At 43.0% G+C, this 14,196-nt stretch overlaps 1 protein-coding gene across 1 annotated transcript in view; it reads right to left on the bottom strand.

Annotated features, from left to right (window-relative positions):
* Positions 1-6,925, bottom strand: part of MRPL3 (mitochondrial ribosomal protein L3) — a 40,048-nt gene extending 33,123 nt beyond the window's left edge. The window contains exons 1-4 of the mRNA XM_058553166.1: positions 6,701-6,925; positions 5,466-5,650; positions 4,384-4,475; positions 1,779-1,877 (exon numbers count right to left, since the gene is read on the bottom strand). Of these exons, the coding sequence (XP_058409149.1) occupies positions 1,779-1,877; positions 4,384-4,475; positions 5,466-5,650; positions 6,701-6,792 (468 nt within the window). The 5' untranslated portion in view covers positions 6,793-6,925. The remainder of the gene's footprint in view (positions 1-1,778; positions 1,878-4,383; positions 4,476-5,465; positions 5,651-6,700) is intronic.
* Positions 6,926-14,196: the final 7,271 nt, after the last annotated feature.

Below are 14,196 nucleotides of genomic sequence, written 5' to 3'. Positions count from 1 at the left end.
TAAACTATAAAACTCCGATGATTTCAACCACCACCAATTTACTGATCAGTATATCCTACTATCTAAGGACAACTCCCCCTGGGTTTTCCGTGAACACCTCAAACACACCTTTCCTCCAAAGCTTCCCTTTCCTTGTCCCAATTCCAGGTTACAGCATCAGCACCGACCCAGTTGCTTAGCTAGAAACCAATCTACGCCTGCGTCCTCACCACACACTCCCACTCACCCAGTCTTCTACAAATCCCTGCCCCTTCCAAGCCATGTAACTGCCCTGGTTCAAAAGACTTTTACCAACTCCCCTCTAGTGCTTAAAACACCTTCTAAATGTTCTCCCTGCATCCGGATTTTTCTCATATTAGTTAACCAAGACAACAACTGGACCACGTTACTGCCCTAGTTAAAGATGCAGAGAGCTCTTCAGAGTCTACAGGATGAAGTCTAAACTCCTTAGCACTCTACTGACAGCTACAACTTCTGCACCTTTACCACCTTCCCCCACTGGTCTCACACCTGCACACAGATCCAGACACATCACACTTCTCTTCCCAAGCACATGTACTCTTCCACACGTCTTTGCTTGTGCAGAGACCATTCCTTCTGGCATGCCTTTAACACCCACTCTCCTTGCTGGTCTCCATCCTGTGAAACCTCCCAAGTAGAACTGGCCACCCCCCATTCTCTACTTATTGCATTTATAATACTGTACTGAGATGGCTGATTTATCTGTCCATCTTCCCCGCTAGTCTACATGTTCCCAGAGGGTGGATATCAAGAAAGTTAAGAAAGTAAGGCTTTTGGAGTCTGATTGTCTACCTCTTACCAGTGGGTGGCCCTGAGTGAGTTACTTAACCACTTTAGCCTCAGAGGCTGAAAAGGTTACATAAGAAAATAAATGTAAAAGGTTTAATGCTGATGTACCTGGCATGTAATCAGTGCTCAATAAAAGTTAACTGTGACAAGGAAATAGAAGGCCCACAATAAACACTTGCCAGTTTTGAAAGTTGCATAGTATAGCTTGTATCCTAATTTCTATCCATGTTGATTTCATAAACAATTTACAATGGAAAAATGTTTACATTAGCAATAAGCAATGTTTTAGTAAACCTAGAGATGTTTCAACACTCATTAGTGAAAACCATCACTATTTCTGGAAAGGTATTCTCTGCTTTTAGTTATCCAATAAACAATACTAATTGTGCAGATTTTTCAATTTAAACTACAAACTCAACACTCTACTGGTATTCTACTTGAGAAAAAAATGCTTTATTTAAAAAAAATCTGATGTGGGTTTATATACAGCTTTCTCCCAAGTACTGAAAGATCCTTCTAATATATACAAAATCAATCCTCACAAGCTGTTGGTGTCAAGTGTTGAGACAATTTAGCAAAAAGTGAAATTAAACATAAAACAACAACAAAATAACCAAATAGCTACCATCTATTGAGCGTCTGTTACATGCCAGGCACATTTGAAAAATCTCATGTAATCCTGATAACAAACCTCAGGTCAGTAGTATTTTTATCCCCATTTTACAGACAGGCAAATACTGTGGCTTACAGGGCATAGTTACTTGTTCCAGATAGGGAGGGAAGGTACTGGAACAAACTCCAAGTCTCACACTCACGGGCCCCCCAATTATTAGACTGCCTCCCTCCAAAATCCACAACTTACTTCATGGACGAGTACAAGTTTGTGGCTATGGAATATCCTCAAAATAAAGAATTCAGATCTGAAACTAGTGAAATGTACTATTCTAGGAAGGAAAACACATCCTTACATGGAAACGTGATACAGTTTTTCCTCCTACAGTTAGGGCTGCCCTTTTTCCATCATGGTTTTCCTTTGGGGTGTATTTTAGGACGTGACAGTCTTGTACCTAAAAGGAAACATAAAGAAAACTAAGTATGTGCCAAGATACATTTTATTTTTTTGTGTGCAGAGATCAGCCCTGTGCTAACATCTGCCAATCCTCCTCCTCTTCTTCTTTTATTTTTTGCTGAGGAAGACTGGCCCGGGGCTAACATCCGTGCCCATCTTCCTCCACTTTTTTTATATGGGACACCGCCACAGTATGGCTTGACAAGCAATGCGTCAGTGCGCGCCCAGGATCCGAACCGGTGAACCCCAGGCCGCCGCAGCGGAGCGTGCGCACTTAACCACTTGCGCCACCGGGCCGGCCCCCAACATACATTTTAAAATTATATAAAAGACACATTGAGGCCCTAGGACAATTAGGAATTCCCTAAGGTTGTCTCATCATCCCTCTAACACTAACTACAAGCCTAAATACAGAAATAACCTTTAAAAAAATTGTCAAATATGACACGTACAGAAAAGTGCATAAACATAAATATACAACAAAATGAGTATTTATAAAGGAAATATGCATGTTACCACTACCCATGTCAAGCAGAAGCCCCAAAGCCTCCATTTGTCTCTTCCCAATCATCCCCTCCCTTTTTTTTCTTTAACCCCTAGAGCACTGGCTCTCCAAGTGTGGTCCCCAGACAAGCAGCATCAGCATCACCTGGGAACCTGGTGAAAATGCAGGTTCTCAGGCCTTAGCCAAGACCTATTGAACCATAACCTCTCTGTTTTATAAGCCCTCCGTGTGACTCTGAGACACACTAAAGTTGAGAAGCACTGCCCTAGAAATAACCACTACTCTTGACGTTTATGGTAATCATTCACTTTTCTTTTTCTTTTACATTTTACTTACTTTTCTTTTTCTTTTACATTTTACTTACTTTTCTTTCTTTTTTTTTTTTTTTTATAATTTTTATTTATTTTTTCCCCCAAAGCCCCAGCAGATAGTTGTATGTCATAGCTGCACATCTTTCTAGTTGCTGTATGTGGGACACGGCCTCAGCATGGCCGGAGAAGCAGTGTGTCGGTGCGTGCCTGGAATCCGAACCCGGGCCGCCAGCAGTGGAGCGCGCACACTTAACCGCCAAGCCACGGGGCCGGCCCTACTTACTTTTCTTTATAATTATTATCTTTGAAAGTATTGCTTAACAATGTACTTCAGTGTCGCCTGCTTTAAACTTCATATAAATGGAATCAGACTGTATGTACCCTTCCATGTCTTACTTCTTTCACTCCAGATTATATTTGTAAGGTTCATCCATATTCCTGTGTGTAGCTCCATTCTGCTCATTTTCATTGCTATCCAGCATTCCATTAGGTGAATATACTACAGTTTATTTACCCATTCTACCGTTCATTGATGGACATTTGGGTTATTTCTGGTTTTGGAGTATGAAGAGTAACACTGCTATAAACATGGTTGCACAGGTCTCCTGGTGTACCTGTTCAAGCTTTCTAGTAATACTCAGGAATGGAATTCCTGGACTACAAGGGTCATCTACCTCAACTTTACCAAAAATTGCTAAACTGTTTTTCCAAGTAGTTGTGTCAATTTACAATCCCACTAGTGATTCTGAAAGCTCCCAAAGTTCCACAGAATTCTAGAAACTATAATCCTATCCTTGATCATTCAGAGTAAATAAAAATTTACTAAGGGTCTGTAGGCCCCCTGTGTCTATGAGCACTCCAGCACTCGTGCAGGGCTCTCGCTGTCATCACCAGCACCTGTCTCGTCACTTGTCTCAGGCAGGGCCCCAAAGACGAACTGAGCTGTCCAAAGTGACAGGGGAATGACAGTCTCCTAACTTTATCAGTGATCTTTCTATAATAATAATGATAAAGACAACAGCAGCCAACATCTATTGGACATTTAACATTGTTTTAAGTTTTCACTGCTTGACATTTATCATCTTGTGCAATCCTCCAAATAACCTTTGGAGGTAGGTCATAATTATTTCTTTCAGAGAATAAAACTATATCTTTTACAGAAGAGGCACAGTGCTCCAAGGTACACTGCTAGGAAGTGGCAGAACCAGGATTTAAAGTCAGGCATTCTAGTCCCAGGACCCATATTCTTAACCATTAGAGTTTACCTTATTTCAGAGAACAAAATGCTGCTTCCCTAGACAAGACAATGTTATATTCTGAGTTAGCAAAGAATCAAAATCGTAACTTGGAGTTGAAAGAACTCCATAAATGAAAATAAGATGGGACTGAGATTTTTTCTGATTATGAATTACACTGGCAGATCTGTAAGAAGCTAGATTATAATCTTTTTTTATTCATTGCCCCTGTTATCCCAATGCTTGTATCAAGAAGGCCACCACTCAGGTAAACGTGAGAACATTCACTGACACCATGAGAAGCAAAGTTCTTTAACAGTATCTATACTTGACCTTACCCTATTCTTCACCACACAGTTACATGTTTCAGGATACAAATATTGCCCGTTCATATTTGCACAAATAGATCTCGGCACACATACAGATCTGTTACAGCTTCTGTTTCTCTCCTACCTGAAGTAATGTGACCACATGCTTCTGACCATCTTTGGTCCATAGAGGCATCATGCCCAGCTTCAGGGCAATAAGGCCTACTCTAGAGGAACCTGGCAATTAGAAACAAATCAGTGTTGACAAAAGCTTTTTCAATATTAGCCAACATGATACAACAGGATTTCCTAAACTGTGGTTTCAATATAAGGAGCAGGCAGACAGGAAACATGCTGGTATATTCAGAGTAAAACAGAACTGTTCCCTACAGATGTAAGTGCCTTCAACCATGCCTGGCATAATACATTGGTACTCAATAAATCTCTGTAAAATGAAAAAATATAAGAGAACTGTACAAAATAAAGAAAATAAGTAACCGATATATTCTGCTTTTAAAATAATGGTGTTAAATAGAGGGCACAATAAATCCACTATTATGCTTTGCTGTCCTAGTATTAATTCATACCCAATCTCACTAATTAGAAAACATCTACCACTCAAGTTCCAAGAAGTTAGCTGGGGTTATAAGGAAGACACAAGGGGTCATGGTGCTAAAACTATGTTGGCCTCCACCATGACACTTAGATTTGTTGCATAAATGGATAAAGTTGCTCCACTAAGAACTTTTGGCCACTTTACAATTCAACTGTCACAATAAACCCCAACCAGAGACCACAACCTCAACAGGAAAGGCCTTATTCTTCTTGGTCTGACCCTATCAGGCACAAAGAGCTGATGCTTTTGTTGGCAAATCTGGAGCGCTAGAACATCCCAAGTGACAATGTTTGTAACACACTACAGTTTAGATCATACTCTTCCAGCTTTTCTTCCCTGATTTATCTTATATTCTTTTTTTACCTGAAGGAAACAGAAAATGCATTTCACCTACAAACCAGCTTCTTGAGGAAGTCTTGATTACCGTCATTCACTAACAGTAGACTAGGATGCTGGAAATAAACTTGCCAACCAAACCACAATGAAACAGACGCACTTAAGACATAAAAAATAAATTCAAGAAATGATAAATTTATCAAGCAGTCACCCTATTTTGAATGTGCCAGCTACACAGTAATTAGGAGATAACTCATCAAATACAAAACAACTACCTGGTTCCCACGGATGAATAGGCCACGGTTCATCTTTCAGAGGATACAGTTTACTTGCTAATTGGGCTTTATTTTCATCAGAGGCCAACTGCTTGATGAACGAAACATTTTCTTCAGAAAGATGCTCATCCCACCAAGTACCACTCTTGCCATGGAGACTTCTAACCAAAAGCCAGATGTCTGTTCTGTAAAAATAAAAATTAGAAAACCACAATCCAAAAAGTTCCCCCACGTAATGTAGGGAAGGGAGACCACATGAGTTGAAAAACGTAGTCTGGGCCTTAACAACGAGTTTGGATTCTGCACAAGTTTTTTTCCTGACATTGCTTGTGATAATAATGGGACTCACCTTGTAACTGTTAATGGTTACCCTGGAGGAAAAGTTCTTCATCTTCTCTTCTGGGATAAACAGATTTCTAACAGAGTAGTCCTACCTAAACACAGGAGAGGCCAGTGACCCATTTGAACGTGTACCTTAACAGTTTATATCCAGTGGAGGTGGCAGAATGTGGGATGCTGATCTTGCTCTGATAAGCTCACCTCTTCCCTGCAATGACACAGCCTAGGCTCAGACTGGTGAAAAAACTGAGTGTGCAAATTTAAAAGATCCATAAAAGACACGGCCTGTGGCCAGCTGAACACACCAAGAAAGACCTTAGAGAAGGGAGGTCGGGAAGGAGGTGTGTAATTCTTGCGCGGAGGGTCAGGGGAAAAAAAGCAAAGCTTTCTGTAGTCTATCCCCCTTTAGTCAGGAAGATCCAGGTTAGAGTCCCAATTTTAAACTCACTAGTTGAGTGACCTTGGGCGAATTAATACTCCTCTCTGAGCCTCCGTTTTATCTGCAAAACGGAATAATGACAATATGGAATAATGAGAGTATCTATAAAACGGATGATTATTCTCTCACGTGAGGCTGCATGAGCTAAGGCGCCTAACAGAGCATCTAGAACATAGTAAACGCTCACTAACTGGCAGAAAATATTACTGCTGTCGGTATCGCTCGCTGCCAGTCGCTGGCTCATAAGCATTAACAACAAGACTCACCCCTCTCCTCCTCACCCTCTCTCCAAAGCTTTAGACGGCACTTCCTTCGAGTGACGATCCCTCCTCTCCTGCCCCTCAGGTCAGGACAGAGCCCCCGCCTCCTCACCCAGGGCGGACCCCACCATGCCGCGCCCCAGGCTGCAGTTATGCGGGGTCCACAACCCCACACCCGGCCTCTCGCCCACACCCACCTGTTCCCCGAGCCCCGGGCAGCGCCCAGGCCGCCCAGGCCGCGGCCCAGCACCTGCGCGCCGGCCTGAGCCAGCAGCCTCCAACCGGGCATGGCGCGGCCAGAGGGGGCTCGGCCTGCTACACTTCCCGGCGCCCGGCCGCTCTGCTTTCAGGGGTCCCCGCGCTGCCGTCACGCGTCCACCACAGCCCGCCAGAGCCGGCCCGCCCGGCGTCCCCCAATGCCCTCCCGCACGGAAAGAGAGACCGCGCCGCAGGAGCCACTTCCGGCCCGTTTCGCAATGCGCTCCGGGAGCCGGAGTCAGCCCCCGGAACTAGAGTTCCGTCTCCGAAATAGTCCTACTGTGGATCGGAGTTGGGGTAGGGAGGGTGGAAACTGACTCGTCTCTCCAGGGGTTGAGAAAAAGGGATGTTCGGAGTTTAAACATTGGAAGAGTGAGACGAAGTAGGGACAGGCTTCTTAGGGAAGCGAAATCACTTCTAAGTAATACCCGCTGTGGGGTAGCTCACTGTAGTAAGCAGCTCTTGATATTCTTCTATTGGGTTATGTTCAAAGCGGTCCTGAAAGGAAATTATGTTTGTATTATAAGTGAGGGAACGTAGACTCAGAATTTTGATGCTAGTCCAAAATAGCACATCTGGCAGATGGGCAGAGCTGGCACTGAAACAGGGCTGGCGTGTGTTAGCAATAGCATATGGCCAAGGTGATGATGTGTGACTTCCCGGGCTGGATCATAAAAGGTATTATTACTTCTGTCTTGGTCTCTTGGACTTCTCCCTTTGGGGAAAGCCAGCGGTCATGTCCTGCAGACACGCTCAGACAGCCCTGTAGAGAGGCCCATACGAAGGGGAACCAACTTTCCAGCCAGGGGTGAGCCACCTAGGAAATGAATCCTCCCGTCCCAGGCAACCCTTCAGATGACTGCAATTCGTGAGAGTCCTTGAGCCTGAACCACCTAGCCGAGGATCTCACGGATTCCTGACCAGAAGAAATTGCCATAGAGAATAAATGATTACTCTTATTTTGAGCCACCAGGTTTTAGCATGATTTGTGACACAGCTGTAGCTAGCTAATACTCCTTCTGTACAAACAAACCCATGTCCTGGGTTCCAGATGCAGCCTAATCACCACGTGTGCACCTTGGGCATTCATTCTACTACCCCAAAAGTCTGTTTCCTTATTTATCAAGCGGGTGTTTATAGAAATTTGGAAATAAGAACTTAAAAGTTTAGCCATTTCAGCACCCTCTTTTTATTAGAGATCTGGCTAGCGTGGCTTAAAAGGTCCAGGCAATGATCAATTTCTTGTTACTACTTGGACTTCAGTAGGCTCAACATATTTGCTTTGCTTGCTCTTGCATTCCACCAATTGCCATTGCAGTTGCCTGGACACTTCCAAATAACACTTTGGGCCAAGAGGAAAAATTACATCTCTTCATCCAAACCATGCTACCTGGCTTCCCAGTTACTTAAGAATGACCCTTCATTGAACAAATATGTCTTAAAGTATGCTACATGCAAGAATATGAGGGGGAAAAAAAAAGACTTGCCTACTACTGCCAATAGCTAGCATTTCTTGTGCATGTAGTATGTGCTCAGTATTGTGGAAACCCATCAGTCAAAGACCACCAGGAGCACACCTAAACTCAAGCAAGGTTAAGTTTAATTAGCTTGCTGCAGCAAGAGAAAGCATACACTTGAGGATGTCTCTATACAAATGAGTTGGGAGGGGCTTGTTATAAGATTTGGACTTATGATGGGTGATTTTAAGGTGGCGTCAGGGAAGCAGAGACTTGTGAAATGGATGCTATCAAGAAGCAAAGACAGTTCAGCAATTAGACATCACAATAATTTTGTTCTGGAGAGAAGAAGAACAAAGTAAGACTAGGGATTACGTACGTAAAAGAGCAGAAATTGCTCAGAGAAGGGACTGTTAGTCATTTTGTAGCAGTGGTTTGGGCCTTGGGTATGGTCTGTTAGAAACATTGTGTTGATGTTCCATTATAAACACTGCAGTCTGCTTACTAACAGGATTCATTTTCACTCTTTCAGTGTATTTTCTCACTTAATCTTTGTAACAACCCCGTGTGGTAATCCTGTAATTATCTCCATTTTACAGTTGAGAAAATAAGCACAGAGAGATTATATAACTTAAATAAGGTCATTTGACTAGTAAGTGATAGAGCCAAGATTTAAATCTCAGCAGTGTGACCATAGAGCTTGTGTTCTTAGCCATTTTGTTTCATTAACTCTCTATGACAAATATGTTACTACCCTTACATTGGAATTCCTCTATGGCTAAAGAGGAAAACTGGTAAGTAAACATATACACAGTGGTCTGTGAGGATTGAGAAGGCAGCCATTCAGTCTAACCTTTGCCTCTAGTGCCAAACCTGTCCTGGTCCATGATGGCAGCCTTGAGTCAATGAAACTCTTAGCAAGCACCACTGCTGAACTGAATCAAAGCAAAACGTGCTTTGCTGTCACACAACACACATCTCCTGATTGCCATGTGGGCTTGGGAAGTGTCATCATGCTCTGTTTAGTCACTGCAGTATGCTGCTAATTGATAAGGACGAGGCCCAGTTTTGAGGGACCCAGCCTGGGCTCCAGGGCGCTTAGGCACTGAGCTCGAGCTTCCCATCATTTCTGATGCCATCCTTCAGAGCCTGCCCTAGAGCCCGGGACCCTGATACCACTTGGCCTCTCTGGGACTTCAGTTCCTCACTGGAACAAAGATGATTTCCACAATCTCTTTTTAGTGCTACAATTCTATAATTCTTACTCTTATAATTCAGACCAAAAGCTGACATAATAAATGTTCTCTTTATTAAATAAAACAATAGTTTCACTTCTGACTTTCTAAAGCCATGTCCAACAAAAGAGAAGGAGTAGGTTTCAAACCAGGTTTTTATTGGAAATATCTTTTCTATGTGTTCCTGCCATTAGGTCCTTCGGTCTTTTCTTATAATGTCTGTGATGTGTCCTGTATGGTTGGCTTATTGCAGAATAATAAATTTTTTATTGTTGGATAATTTGCATTTTATCTTCATTTATGCTATCTCAGTTCATAACATGCCTTATATTTGAAATTAAAAATCCTTTTTAAAGTAAGTTTAGACTTTTCATAAAATTATCCTGGATTTCTTCCATTTTTCTAAAGCTGTGAGAATTTAGCATATTTTAAAATCAGTAGAGATGTTATGAAGGTGAGTTGAGCATCGGATGGGGGAATAGAAAAATGAACTTTAAGAAATTTTGAACTTTGAGATTCCATTGCTGGCTGAATAGAAAACTTAAAAGGCTATATTGCAAAATCCACAGATGACCATTCAGTAAGAAGATGAATTCTGCTTCAATGTCCTCCAACAAGACCAAATTACAATTTTCAACTTCAATATAATGCTTTTAAGAACACACTTTTGGGCCGGCCCCGTGGCTTAGCGGTTAGTTGAACACGCTCCGCTGCTGGCGGCCCTGGTTCGGATCCCGGGCGCAAACCGATGCACCGCTTCTCCGGCCATGCTGAGGCCGCGTCCCACGTACAGCAACTAGAAGGATGTGCAGCTATGAAATACAGCTATCTACTGGAGCTTTGGGGGAAAATAAATAAATAAATAAAATTAAAAAAAAAAGAACACACTTTTAATTTATATATTCCTAATTCAGGCCACAGATTTTAGGGTTCCAGGAGATGACCAGAATGGAAACACATTTGGCTTAAAGAAAGCCTAAAAGAAGGAGAAGGAGAAGGAACAGGAGAAAAAGCTGCTGTGTGGCCGTGTAGCGATGTGGGTTTAAGGTTTCTCAGCATCCTGTTCCCCTTTGTTGTATTCAGAATGATTCTGAAACTTAATGTAATTAAACCTATGTACATTTCTTTAAAGTGCTTTGATGACTGAACAAAAATGTTAGGGACAGACAATGTAGCATCACATGCCAGGGGACCAAATGCTTTCAGCCAAGGACAGTTCCTTCTCCCTGGTCTTCCTCCTGATGCCAGTGCAGTTTTGATGGCTGGAGTTTGGCTCTACACCAGCGAATGCTCTTGTCACCTGGAACCATGCTCAGGGTGTCCCCTATGAGCCCAGAAGATACAGAGTCTTGAGAAATTCCTAGAGACTGAATTCATTTGGGATTTTGTTTACACTTGGAAGGGGTCCCAGAAGAATGAGAAATAGCTAACACTTAATGTTGCTCTTGCCAAGTGACAGTCGCTGTTCTAAGTTCTTTACACATATATTAACTCACTCACTCCTCTCCTCACCTAAGAAGTAGGTACTCTTGTTCTCATCTTCACTTACAGATGTGGAAATTGAGGCACAGAGAAGATAAGCGTTTCATCCAAGTTCACAAGCCTTAAGTGTGTTAAGTGAGAGGTGGAGACAGGAGTTGAGCCCAAGCAGGCCGACCGCAGAGTCCAAGTGCTCACCTGCTCTGTTGTATTGCCTCTCTCCCAAGACGTGAAAGTTCCATCACACAATGTTGGAATACTCAGCTTGGCATTCAGAGGTTGCCCCAGACAAGCAAGGGCTGGGGATGGTAGTGCTAAGTCTGCGTCTTTAGAGATCTGATCAGTCTGGATCAGATCAGCTGGGCTCAAGAGAGAGCAATGAGGCCACACTGCTTGAGATATTCACTCATTCATCTATCACCATCCATCTTGTCAGAAAAGAAACAGGAGGCTCTGTGATGTCCTAGATCAGGGCCTCTCAAACCTAAATGTACATAAAAATTACTCAGGATCTTGCTAAAACGCAGATGCTGATTTAGTAGGTCTGAGGTGGGGCCTGAGTGTCTGCATTTCTAACAAGCTAATGGTCATGTAGATGCTGCTGGTGAGCAGACCAAGTTTTTTTTTTTTCCCCCCAAAGCCCCAGTAGATAGTTGTATGTCATAGCTGCACATCCTTCTAGCTGCTGTATGTGGGACACAGCCTCAGCGTGGCCAGAGAAGCGGTGCGTCGGTGCGCACCCAGATCCAAACCCGGGCCGCCAGCAGCGGAGCGCGTGCACTTAACCGCTAAGCCACGGGGCCAGCCCACAGACCAACTTTAAGTAGCAGCATTCTAGAAAGAATTTTGAACTCGAAGTCAAGAGACTTGGGATCCAGTCTCAGCTCTAAACTTAACTAGCAGGTTGACACTGAGTAAGTCACTTCACCTCTCTGTCTCTTCATCTGTGAGATGGTAAGGAAGCAGAATTTGTCCAGCTGAGGCCCCTCCCAGCCTTTTTAGTGAAATTCCTTGAGGACAGCAGAATAATGCCCCCAAAGACATCTACATCCCTATCCCCAGAACCTATGAATGTGTTCCTTTACATGGAAAAAAGGACTTTGCAGATGTGATTAAGGTTAAGGACCTTGAGATGTGGAAATTATTCTGGATTATCTGGGAGGAGGGCCCTAAATGTAATCACATAAGTCCCTAAAATTGGGGAACCTTCCTGACTGTGAGAACAGAAAAGGTGTAAGATAGATGCAATGTGGAAAGGATTTAGCCTGCCCCTGCTGGCTTGGAAGATGGAGGGAAGATTCCACAAGCCAAGGAATGTGGTGGCTTGTAGAAGATGAAAAAGGCAAGGACATAGATTCTCCCCTAGGCCCTGCGGAAGTGAATGCACCTCTGCCAACACCTTCATATTAGCACAGTAAGACCCGTGTTGAACTTCTGACCTCTAGAACTGTCAGATAATAAATTTGTGCCATTAAGCCACATTTTAAGCCACTAAGTTTATGGTAATTTGTTATGGCATCTATAGAAAACTAACATAAACCTTTAAGCCCAAAGTTCTAAATGCGGTAAATCCTAGAATAAACAGACCTTGATTTTGGGCCATTTTGAGATGACATCAAGATAAAAAATCACTGCTCTATTTTCAAAGTTACTTTTGAGTCTGAGAAAAAGAATTCTTGGTAAGAAGGCTCTTATCCATTAAAAATCCAAATCTATTGCCAATTGCATTATTTTGTACATTCATATACAAAAAAATATTTGTTGAACATCAATATGAAATATACAATGCTTGGCACACAGTAGGTGCTCAACAACTATTGGTTGAATGATCAAATGAATCTGAATCACACTGCACTAAATGCAGGGGATAATAAACTAATAGTGACAATACCTGCTCTTTATTGGGCATTTTACATGCCAGACACTGGGCTCAGAATAGATAGGTTGCTCCTGACAATAGTGATAGATATGTTCACCATTTTACATATGCGATTGCATATGAGGTAACTCAGCAAGTCAGTAACTTCCCCATTAGCTAATAAGTAGGCCGGGTGGAGATCAAAGCTAGATCTGTTTGACTCCAAAATCGCCAACCACTTTACTATTTTGCTTCTACTTCAAACCAGCAAGAAAAAACACTCTGTCCTTGAGGAGCTTACAGTGTAGCAGGCAAGACAGAGGAGATAGCCAAAATTGTAAGTGCCAAAGCAGAGCTGTATGTACAAAGTGCCCCGGTGGGATACTCACAGGGGAGGTAACATCTGAATTATTCCATGAGGGAAGAGTAAGGGTGCCCAGGAGCAGAGGAGGAAAAGGACATTTCGAGTCAAGGGAACGTGGTTCCAGCTATTGCTGGGTAATAAACAACCTCAAATTTTTTGGCATAGAACAACCACCATTTTGTTGTTTGTATGGCTTCTGTTGGTTAGGAATTCAGAAAGGGCACAGTCTGGATGGCTTGTTTCTGCTTCCTGATGTTTGGGGCCTCTGCTGGGGTAACTCAAAGACTGGGGGTGATGTCAGCTGGGGGGCTGAAATCATCCTAAGTTTCATTCACTCCATGTCTGGTGGTTGATGCTGCCTATCAGTCAGGGCCTCAACCAGGCTGTCTGCTGGAACACATATATGTGGTCTCTCCATGTGGCTGCTTGGGCTTCCTCACAACATGGTAGTTGGGTTCCAAGAGCAAGCATCCCAAGAGAACTAGGTGTAAGGTGTATTCACCTTTTATGACTTAGCCTCACAAATCACATGGTATTACTTCACTTCAGACATAAGTTGGCCCAGATTCAAGGGGCAGGGACATAAACCCATCCCTCCATGTAAACATGGCAAAGTCACCTTATAAGAAGAGCACACAAGGATGCGAGACACTGTTACAGTCATCTTTAGAAAATATCGTCGGCCAAAAATGCCACATGTACGTCCATGTGAAAGAGCGGGATCACATCTAGGTAGTTGCAGGGAATGACCAACTGTTGACTACTACGACAGATTTACCCTGTAAAAAGTTTTCAGATAATGTCTGGCTGGTTCATAGGAAAGAAAATAAGATTATTTCCAGGTTTTCTTCTGCTACCTACTGCAGCTTCTGGGTAAATGTCTAGTATTTCCTCTATTCAGAGAGACAAAGGCCAGGCATGAAGGACTGTGCATGCCCAACAGGACTTGAATATGGCCCAGCATGAACAACACATTCTGGGACAGAAGAGGAGACTGACCACCAAACAGGGCGACTGACTGACCCTGAGTGCTCTTCCAACC

Source organism: Diceros bicornis, chromosome 2 (assembly GCF_020826845.1).
Source record: "Diceros bicornis minor isolate mBicDic1 chromosome 2, mDicBic1.mat.cur, whole genome shotgun sequence".
Lineage (NCBI taxonomy): Eukaryota > Metazoa > Chordata > Mammalia > Perissodactyla > Rhinocerotidae > Diceros > Diceros bicornis.
The sequence above is the reverse complement of the archived record's forward strand: the minus strand, read 5'-3'. Positions and strand labels throughout refer to the sequence as shown.